The following is a 16507-nucleotide window of genomic DNA, read 5'->3' on the forward strand; positions in this document are numbered from 1 at the left end:
TTGTTTTGTGATGCTTTTCTTAGATGCTAAGACCCATATTAGCCATCAGGGTACATTATTCAAGATTAATTAACCTCCGTACAACGCTGCTTGTTTTATACCTCTCACGTCGATCTCGCGCCGAATAGTGGTCCCTCATATTTGACAGTTCCTTCAAGTGTCCTTTGAATAGGCTTAATTTAAAAATAATCGACGAAATATGTTGTATTGTATTGTAGTTCGGGCGATTTTCCGCAACTCGACGACTGGCGCCTATTTTGCGTGACATGGGGGTGGGCTAGTCCTGCCAGCCCAGCTCCTCGAGGAAACCTATCAAACCTTTGATGTTGAGTAGGACCTCGGGGAGGTCTCTCGGGGATCCGAGATGTTTTGCCCTGTATGGGGCCACTCCGCTGCACTCCAGCACCACGTGAGAGGCTGTTTCTTCTGTCTCCATGCATCCTCTGCATAGGGGACTGTCTGTGACACCTGTTATAAAAAGATGTTTGTTAAATAGTCCATGACCTGTTATGACACTGGTTACCATGCTCAGTTGGGTCTTTCCTGTAGTTTAGTTACGAAATTAACGAAATATGTTTTTAGAGTTAGATCAAGAAAAGTCTGCAACAAATTTAATAACACACGCAATACAAGTGTTATTTTAAACGTTAAACTTCTATGAAATTATGACGTAAAAATAACACTTGCATTATCAAAATCGTTGCACTTCTTGGTCTAACTTCTATCGTATTTTTATTACTTAAATATTACTTTTTAGGGTTCCGTACCCAAAGGGTAAAAACGGGACCCTATTACTAAGACTCCGATGTCCGTCTGTCCGTCTGTCGGTCACCAGGCTGTATCTCATGAACCGTAATAGCTAGACAGTTGAAATTTTCAGAGATGATGTATTTCTGTTGCCGCTACAACAACAAATACAAAAAAGTACGGAACCCTCGGTGGGGAAGTCCGACTCGCATTTGTCCAGTTTTTCTAAATAAGTGGATGTGACTTTCAAAAACTGTTTATAAACATTTTGCGTAACAGCAACTCCATATAAAAATGAACTGTCGCTCGCTATTTAAGTACCGATTTTTGCAAAAAAAAGTTTAAAAAGATCGTAAAATGAAATTTAATATATTATAACCTATATCTTAAACATAGTAGTAGGTATTATTAAGATGGACATGGTTTCATCCCAGCAGCTTCACTCCACAACTTGAAATAATAGTTTTCCCACAACATCAATAACCTAACCTAACAACGAAACGACATAAAAAGTAAAAATTAAAAAAAATACTCGCCGTCCGCGGCACTATAAATCAGAATCGAATCGTCCATAATCGATACACGCCGCCATCGATTTATAATCGGCGGTGAGTGTAATGTTACATGCGATCCGAGTAATGACCGACCGACGTCGACGTCAGTCTTATGGTTATTTAGTTCGCATTATCCTGTTTTAGACTTGAATTCCTGTGGAAATAAAATAGTAATGCGGAATAATACAAACCTATTTTATTGCATTTAGAAAGGATTTGATACTGTTTACTTGACAAAAAATATAAAGTACCTACTTTCATTCTAAATAGGTAGTTGCCGAGGTCTAGGACAAAGAAATCTACTCATTTTGGTGACATTACTCAAATAACTTAATTAAGACCCAAATTACAGTTTTTTGAAAAAATCCATTATTATTCTATGAGATATGTCAAAACCTAGAATTAAATTCTAATTAAAATATGTAGCATGAATATGTACACTGTACACTGAAAGGTGGGATGTAAAAGAAAATTATTTAAAAAACGTAAGCACTAGTCAAAATGTAAGGTACCTACCTAACATGACATTTATATAAGTAACATCACTTTTCAGTGTTGCAGTTTTTCAACACTGAAAAGTGATGTCACTTCTTAATGCAGCTGTCAGACTTCATATAGATATAGGTACTTTGATATCGTATACCTGTACAATTTACACTCAAGTCATCAGTGGCGCTCAAAAATTAATAGCACGTACGTCTTTTTACTAAAGTTAATTATTTCTCTCATACAACCCAATAAATCCTTTTTTTTCTCACCCCTCGTTATCAAATCAGGTGACAAATGGGTCCCGCCTTGGGTCATTAGATCTTATTAATAGGGGGCGGCTGCCCCTGCAGCGGCGTGATAGAGGCGGTGCATTCTTTGTACGTAATTAATTGCTAGCAGCGTCTAAATAGTTGTATATACGCCTCGCCTGTAATTTTAAAGAGGTATGGTGCGAGTAGGTGGTCAGATGTCAGGGCTTGGACGTATGAAATGTACCACGCAGCAACTTATCATAGCTAAAGTACAATCTAGAATCTAGCTAGACCATGGCACAGAATAAATAATAGTACTAGATACAGAAGGTTCACGCTCTAACAAAACGCGTCTATTATGACAGATGTGACCGCTAGGTGGCGCAAGCGCGTACAGGCGTCCATTCCGTAGCGGTGCGCGGCAATTAATATGGTTTAAACCCCAGAATTGGGGGCGGCCGCAGCATGTACTTGTAGCGGCGCGACGAAATCGCGGAGTGAGTCACGCCTGACCATGGTGTAAAATAACTCTTTGTATATTGTAATTATTTGTGTAATATTTGTTGTCAATTACTTATTTCATTAGTTTCAATACCAAACCAATGGGGTTGGCAACTGTCAAAGGTTTGCATAGATGCATATTATTTAGTTTTGTTCTATGAGATTTGGCTTACAGGGCTGACTTCCAGAGGGCATAAAATAAAAAATAAAAATAAAAACAATTTGACACAATTCTAAGGATTGACAGGGCAAGCTATGCTGGCGCCATCTGTAAAATACCTCGACCAGCCAACTCCATTGGGTTGTTGTAAAATTTTACAGTCGATATTTATTTCAATTTTCCTAATGTTCTAAAACTATTTTCTAGACAACTATGCAACCACATGTCATAAAAACAGATGACCTTTTGTATAGGTATACATCATAAATTGCGAAAGTTCTTTGAACTTTCTTCTCTCTAGAAATAGGCTTCGATTTATCATAATTATCAATTCTTATAGAAAGTACCTAGGTAATCCCATTCGGTAGGTACGAATACTCAATGATTTGTGTAAACTTGGAGAAAAATAAACTCATAATCGTTTGTACGAGTATTTCCAATTCCAATAGGGAAATGTTTTGAAATGGTACAGTCTATGCCATCTGTCGATGAGTAGGAGAACTAATATTTTTATTGTATAGCGCTGCATGCGTAACTTGTAGTGACGCCATTTAGTATGTAGCGGCGGAACTATAACATTCTTAATGTCCAATTGAGTTTGAATAAATGTTTTTATTATTTATTAATTTCAATTATATAAAGGTCATCAAAAGTCTAACCTAACCTAACGAATCAATCAGACGACTCGACATGCCATAAAATATACTTAAGACTGTGCATGATAGAACAATATTTAAAATGAATGAGTTCAGATTTTACCTATTATTGTCATATTATGTACTATTACCTAATGTTTTAAACCTGATTTCGTCTTACTGTTAGAAGTATTAAAACAAATTAAATTATTTACAGAAAATACTTTAATTTGTTTTTATTTTAAGTAGAAACACTACTATATAAATTGAAATAAATACTATATACTATATATATTATAAACTGAAATAAATACTCTCTCTCTGTTTCTGATTTCGTTTTGATCCATACTTTCTTTACAATTTTACAATGTTATATTGCACTGCATCCAGTATTTTAAAATTAAGTAATTTGGATATTATACGAGTATGTTCGTCACATTTTCAGAAAACTACACACTGATATGAATACTTAATCCAGACTACCTATTACACAGAATTGTTTAATGTAAGACAGGCCCGTAAGATAATACAAGACTCGACATTTAGGTCAAAACATCACCACTCATACAAGCAAATACTCCTAAAGAAGCAAAGGAATTTCAACATTGCACAAACGCGAACAAGATTAAACTAATATCTCTGCATTATCGAAAGTTGCACAACTCCCTAATCTTAAAACTGTCAATTTTCTACGATACCTTCCGATCGAATTCTCCCGTGTTATCTCAATACCGCTATCTCAAGCAGATCTGTAGGACCAAGTTTCAGTACGTAATTCGCGAAGTGTCCATGTGACCGTGTCACCGCTCGAGAACGGTTCGGAGGGTCTACGCTGTATCTAGAATAGCCAAAATGGATAGACCTAGCACGAGCCAGCAGTCGGAGAAATATTCTGTGCCCAGACTAGATAAACTCCCGACGAGTTCTACGCAGTCTGTGGATAAGGTTGAAATGTTCGAAGTGAGGGAGCATGTGCCGTATCAAGCGGAGGTCACTCGTGCACCAGGCGCTTATGACGCGGAGAGCGGTGACGTGTATACCAACTCCTGGGATTCCGCGTGGTTGGCCATTTGCCAATTGTTAAACCTCCTTCACCATATGCAGGTGGCCATCGTCGTGTTCTGCATGTGGCACTTCGCGTTGACTGTAGAACCCAGCGGGACCATCAGCAATCTTCAACTCCATATAATTTTCGCGGGAACTGGCGTACGTATTCTGTGTTTTGTGAGAGTATAAAGCTGTAGTGACTCTTAATCTCTTGAAACACGATAAAAAGGACAAATATGTACTTAATACTAACCGCAGTTAGTGTCTAGATTTATATTACATCAGTGCTGTACGAGTAGGTATATTGCTATGAGTGTAAATAACCTAACTGAATGTCATGTAAGTAAATTACTAAACCGTGCTTGTCTAAAAGAATACTTACAAATAAATATGCAAATTTTACTAAATGCAAATTATATTTGAACAAATATCTCGAGTGTTGTTCAAAAAATGCAATGGCGTGACAGCCTAATTCCAATAGTTGGCAGCCATGTTTCTCAAGCTCAGAAGCACGCTAAATACTCCGCACTGGCATCGGCGTACGACTTTGTGCCGGTGGTTGTAGAGACCGTGAGGGCGTGGAGTATGGAAGCCCGACAATTATTTAGGGAATTAGGCCGGCGTTTGCGGGAGAGGGGTGGTGATCCTCATTCTGGGTCGTATTTGGTCCAACAGGTCTCCAACTCCATAGCAGTTCAGCGGGGGAATGCTTATGGGGAACTTTGATACAGGTACGATGGGTAAAAAACTACACAGCCTAAAATAGCTGTGTAGTTTTTTTATTAAAGGATTTTTAAGGATTTTTGTTTTGTTTAAGGTTTAAGGTGTGTTTTTTGTTAGGTTTATAGTTAATTTTAATGTAATGTTTGTATCTAGGTATATTGTAATTTATTATTGAACATTTTAACAATTGTGCGGTATGATCCGATAGAGCTAATCCTAAAACCTCAGCTTAAAATAAATCGTCTCGTTTATGAAAACTAGCGTCCGACCGAAACCGAAGGTTTGGTTTTGCTCTAGTTTCGGGTGAAAACGAACCTTTGGCTGAAACATGATGTTTGTGCCAAAACCTGCTGAAACCAAAACTTCGGTCGGACGATAATGAACACGAATATAGAATATCGTATATTGGTACTCGTACATATTGAAAGTATTGAAATTGTATCTACTTGAAAGCACCTGTAAATTGAGATTGTAGTGAATGATGCAATGAACAAGCATAGACCATTTTTCAAAACTTTTACTTATTGAATTGTCACCATCACCACGCCATCACCAAAGCACCAGGAGTCCATTTCATGAAACTTTTGTGTACAATCGGAAGATGATTCTTAGTTAAAGGTGTCGAAAGTAGGTTTACAACACGCTTCTACTTTTATTACAATGCAAAATTGCTATTGAGTAACTATAGGCGCTTCCTTTCATGTTTCAGTACCAACTGTTCCTAGTAGAAGCGGTCCTGACGCTCCACAGGCACAACTCCTGGTCCTTCCAACTATCCCAGGATGGCAAGCGAGTCGTCCACGGCTGCCTCCAGCTCATCGGCTCCTTGTTCGTCATTGTGGGCTCTTTCCTGGCTCTGGCTGAGACTAACATGGTTGTTAACACACCTCATGGATATTGCGGTAATTTTATATTTATAATACTTTCTTTATATGCCAAGCAACAAGAAAGTATAGAAGGAAATGCTTGGAACATACGGCCGGGTACTTTTGATATGTTCAACTCCTAACTAGTCCAAATAAAGTTACGAAGTCAAAAAATGTGTTCCAAGCATTTCCCGCTATAACATTTTTGAGCATTCATTGCCTGACCAAAGGCACGGCTGTATTTGTTAAAATGCCTTAATATCCAACCCATAATTAACTTTGGTAACTTAAATTAAGCACTTTAAGTTGACTAGTACTTTTTTATTATTTACTAGTACTTAGTTTTCAGAAGTCAAAACCCATTAACAAAACGAAAAACTTGCAAAATCATATTTAGTAGTGGGTACCTGTAACACGTACTAATAAATATTAGACCTTGACTGTGTACCCATTTATCTAAAGTTATCAATTTATACTGCATTTCGATGCACTAAGCAACGAAAATCCTGCGGTTGAATGACATGAATGTATCAGAATACTGGATTAAGCTCAAACTTTAAAGGCTAGTTGTACCAACCACGCTGGAAGGACTGATGATCAACGTCACTCAGCAGTGAACTATTAATTAACTCATAGGTACAATAAAAGTTAGCGGTGACAGACGGTTTGGTGCAACTGACTCCAAGCAATTGAAATAAATGCCCTTGCAATGATGAATCATACTTTCCACAATAATGACCTAAGCTTTATAAAAATTGCCTACTTCTGTACAGCAACACTCGTCAAGATAGGTACGCGATGAGATAAATTTTGGCGACATGAATGTACAGTTATCTACATCAAATCTTATCTATTTCAGGCGTTATCGCACTGGCGTTCTCCCTAGCAAGCTTCATCTCCGGTATCATAGCACTTTTCTCCTCGAAAGTACGTTTGATGATCAGGAGCGGACCCGTCAAGATCCTCCACATCGCGCTTGGTTTAATTGCTCTCTCCATGGGCCTTATCACGATAGCCATAGGGTTTAATATGGATTACTTTAGCGCCGCAAACCCTGGGTTATCCACGGCTCTCATGTGTTTTGTGGTGTTCACCCTACTCTATATTATTGTTCAGCCGATTATCAACTTGATATCGACTACTAGGAAAGCCCTGTGACTAAGTAAAAAGGCAGGGTCTTCGGACGGTGAGAGTATGGTAAGCAGGCTGTAGGTTTAAGTGGAGAAAAAAAAGGGGCGTGGGATAATGATTTTGTCTATTTTTTCACATTATTAGCAGTCTACAAGAACTAAAACCAGAATCGCTAAGCTCAGTGACGTCCGGACTTATTTGTAGTTTTATAGACTAAAAGAGATCATAAGTTCTTTGATTAATCGCACATTATGAAAACTTCTGCTTCATCTTTCTTATGAATCCCTGAGAATTAAACCGATTCTACTTGGACTTGGACTTGAACGCAACCGGGAACTCCAAAATCAAGCATCATACATTCATACAGGGTGACATTGGCGTCGTAATCAAAGATTTTAAAAGTAATAGAAATATTAAATTCATATTACGATATTACATACATCTTTATTGTGGTCAACTGAGTTTTCTTTATTATTTTCGTTATTGAATTTAATTGTGAATAAAATAATACTCATTTCCACGCCCTTTAATAGTTACTTTAATAGATTACATTAATTTAGTATTACATTTATTTATTAATAATAAATCGGTTGATGTAAGGTACCTAACATAAACCAAACGCGTTTATTTTTAAGTTTTTACTTATTGCTTTTGGATTTTGTTTACTACTTAATTATAATATATAAAGATTTAAATAATCAAAAATTATATGCCGAAAATTCATTGATTGAGTAAATGTGGCGCAAATGAGGATTACGTTACATTTTCATGTGTAAATTGATTTTTACGTATGAAAATAATAATTTTATTAATAAATATATATGTACTTTTACACACAATTGACCATACATTAGGTACATATCATACCTACTGTAAAACAAATACTTGAGCCCCAGACTTTATACTTGATCCCGGTAACATTTTTTGTCGAAAATCTTACTTCTGTACAAAGTTTTTAATGTATTTTTATGGTTTAGACGTGGTGTTACTTGTATTGTTATTGTGAGTATAATAATATTAAGTCAATGTGTATGTTTGTCTGTGTGATTGTATTAATACATTTATGGTTTTATAATATTAGTTGTCTTATTCAATATCCTAAAACTAGATTCTTCTGGGTAAAAAACTTAGTTAAAGCCTCTAAAGTTATGATCAGTTTACAAAAAAAAACATTAGCTAAATTTACATTGACTACTACATACACAAGAAGGGGCTTTTACATATAGTATGTTGTTATCGAATAGTGGTAGTAGTAGTTATAGTTTCTCAAAGGACTGTGTCATTTCAAACATAGACAAAGATAATCATACTATCTTTGTCTTACACTAGTACTAGCTCCCAAAAGAAAGGGATGACTATAGTTTTTTTTGTACTTATTTACCTACTGACAATTTGGTTTCACCAACTATAGTTTCCTATCTACTTAAATCTCTACTTATACTTATAATATAAGGTTCCTGATATTTACCGATTTTATATCACAGTTTACTTAATTACTATAAGTAGCTTCCCAAGTTTGATACTTATATGAATGAACTATAAGTTTATTCATTTACACATGAGCATCTATATCTTAAAAATCTTAAAATATCACAAATGATTCAGTTTATCTACCAGTTTTATCACGACTATTAAAGATATAAATTTTTCGTGTTGAGTTACCTAATTGTATCGAACTGCATCATAAGGATACGAGATATATTGTATGTAAACCGTTCTTATGATACACATGCATTCAAATTGATCTTATATCATTATTAATTTTCAGTACAAACATCTTCTTCAAGGAGGGGGTTGATTTGACTTCGATTTTTCACCACTCTGTAGTAAAGAATATTGGCGTTTCTGAAAAAAAAAGATAACAATCTTCAAAAGCTTGGTCTATGTATACAGGCCACTGGGTGTCCTAAGCCATTGGACAAAGCCGAAATGTACATATGCATTAAGGTATTTAGAATCAGTATACCAAGTATCATAACAACCGGTGTAGCGGTTACGAAGAAATTAACGAATTACGATTTTTTACTTTGGAGCAGCCTGTATGTGTTAATAGCTCCTGAGGTAATAAATAGTATGAAATCTTCTTCGACCTTATTGATTCTCTTTTTTATTTATGTCATTAATAAGATTCTGACTATGGATGGTATAGAAAGGATGACAATCTCTTATGGCAGAATTGTTGCAAAAGTGACCAGCTTTTAGCTGTAAATAATAGTTCCTAATCTCTCCGGTGGCGCTAGGTAGGCTCTGAGACCAAAGAGTATTTTAATATACAGGAGACTCTATGACATGAACCATAGAGGTATAATAATGTAGAGATGAAATGGGGGAAGGGCAGTAAATAACCCGACTAAATTACGTAGGTTGTTTCTGGTATGTTGTCAAGAATGATAAAACGTGTTTTTAATTTTGTCGCATTGCGTATGTTCTGTCCCTCACGGTCGCACGGGTGCACATCTATATAAAATGCTAGGTGTATAGTCTAGGTACTTCAGTGTATGGTGGCGCCGCCTATTTACTGTTTTTTACGGTAACTTTTTGATACATGAAGATTCATTTCGTTACCTCTACCTTCCATAATTCTGACTTTTGACAAATGTTATCATTGCCGCACATTTTCGGACAAATTGTCAAAAACACTGCCAATAATTAATACAGAATGATTGCTTTTGTTGTCGATCATAGGAATTAATTTTTGTTTTATTTTTTTTTATCTTTTGTTCTAATTAAAAAAATATATATTAACATATTAACATATTATATATATTAATATATTAACGTTAGAGCATTCCTGAGAAGTAACCCAACGTGGAATTTCAGGGTTTGTCCAATGGCTAAGGTCACCCTGTATAAATAAATAGAATCGATCCTAAAACAAGATGCAGGTAGATAAATACTAAATGCCAACTCAAAAAAAATATGTTTTTACACGAAAGAAGGTATAACGAGCGATGCTCCTCTACTAATGCAGTAAGTGTTATTATTCTATAAAATAAAATAAAACTAACAATTAATACTTACATTACGAGTATAAGACACACCATGAACAATCCTCCAGATATGACGTAAATAAACCCAGGGAACACTGCTAATGTACAGTAATACGCCCAATTGAACAGAACAGGGGCAAATATGGGCATGGCCGCTTCTACGCAACTGACTAGAGAATACATCTTGGCTACTTCGTCTTTGGGCAGCACTTTGGAGATCTGGGAGCGGATTAGTGGAGGGGACAAACTTCCTAGTATGGACATCATTCCCGCTGAAAATAAGGTGAGTAAATGCATTTATTCTGTTCCAAACGCGCCGTAGATTTTCGATAGCAAAAATTGTAAAACCAAGGTACCTAAGTTGATAAACATAGTCGTTGATGTTACATTAGGAGTACCTACAAACACTATCAACATTAATACCTAGAACTAGAAACTCAATAACTGTCTCTGTGACGAAGTTGTAAAAATAGATTTTTATTAAGTAATTGTTTGTTAATTGTTGTGTCTGATTATTCATGATGTTCGGATCTTCAGAGGTTCCTGTAGAGCGCTGTCAGTAAAAAAATCACTTCTTGCATTTAAAACAACATGGGCCCGATGGCCCTTTGTTGCGGAATAAGTTTATATAGGGTGGCTAAAAAATAAGTGCATTCCCGTTGCCAGGGAGGTTTTGGGATTATACTGGATTATACTGAGCAGCTTTTACTATTGGACCAACCTCGAAATCTCGAAAAAAAATTTGGCTGGTTCATACAGGTATGGTAGGGAACGGGAATGCACTTATTTTTTAGCCATCCTGTATAGAAACACTAATTTAATTACTTAAGTATATTAAGTATAAGGTACTACAGTAAAAGCAAACTTCTTCTCTAGACAATAAATTATACAATCATTACGTACAATTGAACTTTATTTCATTAAAATGACTAGCTCGAACTTGAGGGTCTCAGTTCTGCTCTTAAAAGGTCCTAAAGTCCTAAGCATTCGGTATCATACTAGTAGTAGTAACGATGTCAACTAATAAGAGCCCCTAATGGGACCAGTGCCTTCATTCTATAAAATACCAATGAGTTTTTCGGGACTTATGTACGAAATATCATTTGATATTGATTATCCAGTCGCTTTTCGGTGAAGGAAAACATCGTGATGAAACTGGACTAATCCCAATAAGGCCTAGTTTACCCTCTGGGTTGGAAGGTCAGATCGAAGTCGCTTTCGTAAAAACTAGTGCCTACGCCAATTCTTGGGATTAGTTGCCAAGCGGCTCCCATGAGCCGTGGCAAAATGCCGGGACAACGCGAGGAAGATGAATGTAGCAATCAACCAGTCACCGTTGCCCATGGATACCTGAAATATCAAAGGGATTGCAAGTGCGTTGCCGTCATCTAAGATAGGAATACTAAATAAGAATGGTCTTTAAGAAAGCGAGGCCCTGACTGAAAAAAAAATCGACTTACCGAGATACAAGTGCCAGGATTTTTGGGACAAGCTTCTACCAGTCGCATCGCAAATGGACGACACGTAGGACAAAATGAGAAGCATACCATCCGACATCTTGCAGTAGGATTGGAAAAACGACATCCCAATATACATTCCCATAAGACCTGTAATGATACAATAATTAAGCTTAGAATAAATTTACAAATTACTGCCTTGGGTGAGACTTGAACTCACGGCCTCTGGATCGATACTCCAGCGCCTGCCAACTGAGCCACCAAGACCTCATCCATAGTCAGCAAATCTTCCCACTATATGGGTCTAGGGGACCCTAGCGATATCTACCGTAAGAGCGTTTCACTTCTTAAACGGCCACACCATGGCCTCAAGCAATGTCGCTTAAGTCCTTTATGCCAAATTCTATTATTTTGAACCTTTTCCAAAAAACGAAACGACAGAAAAGATAAGATATTTCTTTATTGTACAACCGTGTTACAGAGGTGTTATGTGGTGTGATACATGTGAGTTTCAACGGTAACCCAATTCGGGTATACAATGAACACTTAAAACTAAATTAAAACTACTGAAAATAATATCAAACAACTAAACTTGCTCACAAAATTTCACGGGAATCGCTTACACATACGAAAGCAGTTTGCCCGAGTCAAAATGGAGACCTTCGCAAACGCTTCGGTCAATAAGTCCTGGTCCTGGTACATTACCGTCTACCGATTCTACTATGATTATTTATCATTTGTAGCGAAAGACATATCACCTGCAAGGCAATTGCAACGGAAATTTCACATGAAATTGTTCGGGGGGTTAGAGAACCCATGGTCCCATTAAAATACTTTAGATCTACAATTGCCGCTAGGACCCATGCATGTAGTAATATTTATGGAGTTATTAATAAAACCGTTCAGATGATTCCATGGCTTTAAAATCATAATACCTACCTATAATGATGTTAACAGCACAGAATGTGGAATACTCCTTAAGAAGCCACTGGAACTTCTGTCTCGTGAATAAATAGTCCACGGCACTAATCCCGAATATACAGAACATAGTGATCCCAAAAGCGGTAATAAGGAGGGTCAATATAGCAGTGATTCTTAGATCTCTCTTCTTGAAACATGTGCGCCCCATGTCTTTGATTAGGTCACAGTTGAAGATTTTGCAAAGACCTCCCTGTAAGCAGACAAAAAAATATTGGTCAAACTACATATAAGTATCAATCCAATGATATACCAGAGTCCGACCACGTGAAGTATTCGAGCCAAGTTTTAGGTATTACCTATGACGCTCCTTGACACTGTTAGTGCCAAATCTACCTATACTTTAGTGTTTAAATTCTTAGTCGAGTTACTAAGCCATGCCTGTATACATACACCAAAAGGCATCAAATCTCTGTTCCTTGAAGCTTATATAATCTGTGCTTGAAGTAATAAGATGAACGGTACGATAACAGTTTAGGATTTCCTAGACTATATTTTTTTTGTGAGTGATTATATGAATGATGTTTATAAATTAGTGTAAACAATATTGAAAATAACGACATTAATACTCACTCTCTCAGCTATAACCAAAGTCTCTTCCACCAACACGATGGTGTATAACAATGTGAAGAAATAAATGGCAGCTGATAACGTAAACAAGGGAACATAGCCCATGAAGTCGTACACGTAGCTTGAAGCTATGGTTCCTGTGAGAACACCGGCAAAGCCGCATCCCTGTATAAGTGCTAACCTGAAAAACACGGAGTTTTCTATATCATGCAGGAAATTCACTAATCGCATTCTCTTTTTTCATCTTCTTTGACCCTTACTTGACAAAAAAACCACGATATGAAACTTTTGGCATTAGACTGCATGTCATTTTTGCGGCCAAAGTCGTATATCATGAAAAGGGTCCCGGAGAATTTCACTCCGGTTACATATCGGACAAGAGAGAACGGGAGTAGATATATTCGTATGGAGCCTGTAGTAGGTCATTTTTGACCGCGATGATCGTGAAAGTGGGTGATTAAGGTGAAGATAACAAACAAGAAGACGAAGAAGACGAGATCCTATCTCCAACTCACCTGAAGGTTCTATCCTCCTCAGTAGTGATATCTGTAGTAATCAGATTAGCTCCCAACATGATTGTGCTGAATCCACCAAGCATGGCAAGCGGCATAATGCATAAAATAAACCAATATGCACTTAAAGACTGCTCTGCGCTAAATACAACTGTTAATACAGCAGTTACAAACTGTCCTGAAAAACAACATTCCTATTTAGAAAAATCACGTAAACATAACTGGTTAAATTCAGTACCGTCATCTTCGTAGACCGTGCACTATTTACTTACTATAGATACTCTTCAGCAGAAAAATGATTGTGGTTCTTAGATATAATAATACAATAAAATCACATAAACTTACCAAAAAGTGGCCAGACCACCAACGGCTTCCTTCCATACTTATCAGACCAGGACCCTAAAAACACAGCCAGTATAGCCGGCATGATGCTGCTAAACACTGATATAGTAGTCACCAGAATAGACGCTTCAGATTGGACCTCAGTCTCCAGGTCTTTGGCTTCGCCGGTCTTGTTTAGGATGTTGAGTAGCGCGCATTTTGTTGAGTTGTGGTCTAGCTCGATTATGCAGGTGCGGTATAGAAGTAAGTTGTATGTTACGGTATCTAAAATCAAAATAATACAATACTACTGAATTAATCCTTCATATTGCTCGAATACGATTGTTATTCGTAGAATAGTTTAATAGGATCTGTGATAGAGCCAATTATCTTAGATTTTAGAACGTACTTAACTATCAACCTGAACAAGCTGCAAGTCCAACATAGATCGATAAATCTAGATTATATCTACTATACACTGTGTGAGGATGACTTTATGAAGATAAAGAAGTGACACCGACTGGAAAAAGGTGGCTTAAAAAATCATAAAAAGAGAAAGATGGCCAAGAAGGTAGCTAGGAAGCTAAGAACAACAGACTTGTAGCGCCATCGAAAGACAACTAAAATAAGTATATCAATGAGGATTATGTAAACTACCCTGACCAAGTTTAAGGATAGGTAACGGCAGCATTCGTATCCCCGATTCCCCGTGAGGTAATTTTCGGTTTCCAATATGGAACAGAAAATGCGCCTATTAATTATACCTAGTTAATATTTGGTACTTAGGTATAGATAGGTAATTATAAGGAGACGCAATGCAATTAACTTAATACAGCCATGCAATTGTATAATAAACATAATAATATGCCAGCCAGCCACAAGTTGAAGAGCTCTATGATTTGTGGAATAAGGCTCAAGCTTGCATGTTTGACTTTGCAGCTGCACTGATTAGTAATTATGTCAGCGTAATGAATCTGGCAAGGACATGCCTTTGTTTATGTGGCCTCCGTGGTTAGATAGGTTTGTTGGGTGTCGGATGTTAGGTCAATGACTGCAAAATTATAGGTTTACGAAGATTATTTATATTTAATATTTAATCGAGATAAATACCTATATCAGATTTTAAAATATGTTTAAAAATTGCGTGTGAATTTTACGAGAAAATTATACATCTTCGCTCAATTTATATCCTGTCTTACAGTCAGCTTATGTAGGCTAGTACTTTTTTATTCTTTCGATCCTTAAGTTTGCTATTCTTTGGATCCCTAATAAGTTTTGAATTTCACTTACTTTCGTGATAGGTAGTGAATTTACCTGAACCTAAATATACAAGAGAAAACTTAATAAACCGACCTAAACTATATTTTATTTTGGACTACGTTAAATTAATTTGTGTTCAAAACATTAAAACTTTTGAACACTTGATCCATGTTAGATAGATAGGTACCTACTGCTATAGGTACTTATGCATTCCTTCCTTGTAAGGTCAATGCCAACAACTTTTTGCTTGTTGTGTAAAAAAAACAACACTTCACAGTTGTTCAATCGCGAGACTTTGACTTCTTAAGTAGGTAATGTAAGATAATTTCATAAATTTTACTTACCTGTGAGAGATGAACTGAATAGCAAAAGAAAAAGTGGCAGTTCAACGGCCAGCCACACGGAACGACGCGGTCCATCAGGTCCATGGCTGGACCGTATAAGAGGCTCCAACTCCGCATTATTATTAAAATTTACCGACATCCTGGCCAGTTAAAAAACTGAACATACTTGTATCTCGCGTTTCTTTTGTCATAGACAAACATACAGATTTCTGCAATTTTAGCGCGAGTAAAAAGCGGGTCGACGCAACCCGTCTGAGGCGTTTTACGGACTGAGCATTTTAATTTTCGCGCGGCGGGCAATAACAATAACAACAGCTGTCTGTTAAACCTTGACTTAGCGTTTTATCAGATATGTTTTATTGAAAATAAACACGTAGCCATTAGACGGCTTAGTTCTTCCAAGTTCTTTGCATGCAGGATTAAAAAAAAATACTAGGTAGTTCGCCCCAACGACCTGAGAACTCGTTATTCGCCAAAAACGTGCAATTGAAAAAGTATTTTGACCACAGTTATTAGCCGTGTGTTCTCTTGTTTAATGTAAGAACTTCGCTTCGCTTCGCTCGCTCGTTCGATAATGAAATTAATGGATCTAAGATAAATAAACACCTATTATTATGGTATGGTATTGAATTTACGATCAGAGGTCGGGATGGTCAAATGTGGTTTCCTCAACCGGGCTTTGATCAAATGCGAAAATTGGTATAACATGAACCATATAAGGCAACAAATAACCCGACCACATTACGTAGGTTGTTTTTGGTAGTATTTCGGTGTATGGTGGCGCCGCCTAATTACTGTTTTTTGATGGACACTTTTCATACATAGAGATTTGGCTCCTTTATATAGTCTCCATGCCCCAAATGTAGTTTTTTCGAAAGTTGATTGTTGATATTAGTGCCATCTATTATGCGTTTTGCTAATCTTTTCGTCTTAGTTGTTTTGTCCACCTGACAAAAGATGGCGCTAGCGCT

General features: G+C 36.8%; 2 protein-coding genes across 2 annotated transcripts; one reads left to right on the plus strand and one right to left on the minus strand.

Annotated features, from left to right (window-relative positions):
- Positions 1 to 3876: 3876 nt before the first annotated feature.
- On the plus strand, positions 3877 to 7360 carry LOC134749344 (uncharacterized). The gene is made up of 3 exons (XM_063684263.1): positions 3877 to 4543; positions 5817 to 6009; positions 6833 to 7360. Exons 1-3 carry the CDS (start codon positions 4190 to 4192, stop codon positions 7129 to 7131), a joined length of 846 nt encoding a protein of 281 aa, XP_063540333.1. The 5' UTR covers positions 3877 to 4189; the 3' UTR covers positions 7132 to 7360.
- Positions 7361 to 8796: 1436 nt separating this feature from the next.
- LOC134749343 (probable peptidoglycan muropeptide transporter SLC46) lies at positions 8797 to 15823 on the minus strand. The gene is made up of 8 exons (XM_063684262.1): positions 15537 to 15823; positions 13957 to 14217; positions 13615 to 13789; positions 13103 to 13280; positions 12491 to 12722; positions 11555 to 11701; positions 10126 to 10366; positions 8797 to 8949 (listed from the first exon to the last, which is right to left on the minus strand). The coding sequence occupies exons 1-8, from the start codon at positions 15673 to 15675 to the stop codon at positions 8862 to 8864; spliced, it is 1461 nt and encodes a 486-aa protein (XP_063540332.1). The 5' UTR covers positions 15676 to 15823; the 3' UTR covers positions 8797 to 8861.
- Between the last annotated feature and the right edge of the window lie 684 nt (positions 15824 to 16507).

The sequence above is a fragment of the Cydia strobilella genome, chromosome 18 (assembly GCF_947568885.1).
Source record: "Cydia strobilella chromosome 18, ilCydStro3.1, whole genome shotgun sequence".
Lineage (NCBI taxonomy): Eukaryota > Metazoa > Arthropoda > Insecta > Lepidoptera > Tortricidae > Cydia > Cydia strobilella.

Coding starts and splice junctions, on each gene's coding strand:
- LOC134749344 (XM_063684263.1), top strand. CDS start 4,190: ATGGATAGACCTAGCACGAGCCAGCAGTCGGAGAAATATTCTGTGCCC. Junction 4,544..5,816: donor TAATTTTCGCGGGAACTGGC/GTACGTATTCTG, acceptor TTCATGTTTCAG/TACCAACTGTTCCTAGTAGA. Junction 6,010..6,832: donor CACACCTCATGGATATTGCG/GTAATTTTATAT, acceptor TATCTATTTCAG/GCGTTATCGCACTGGCGTTC.
- LOC134749343 (XM_063684262.1), bottom strand. CDS start 15,675: ATGTCGGTAAATTTTAATAATAATGCGGAGTTGGAGCCTCTTATACGG. Junction 13,790..13,956: donor GGTGGTCTGGCCACTTTTTG/GTAAGTTTATGT, acceptor GTTGTTTTTCAG/GACAGTTTGTAACTGCTGTA. Junction 8,950..10,125: donor GTGTGTCTTATACTCGTAAT/GTAAGTATTAAT, acceptor TTTTTTTTTCAG/AAACGCCAATATTCTTTACT.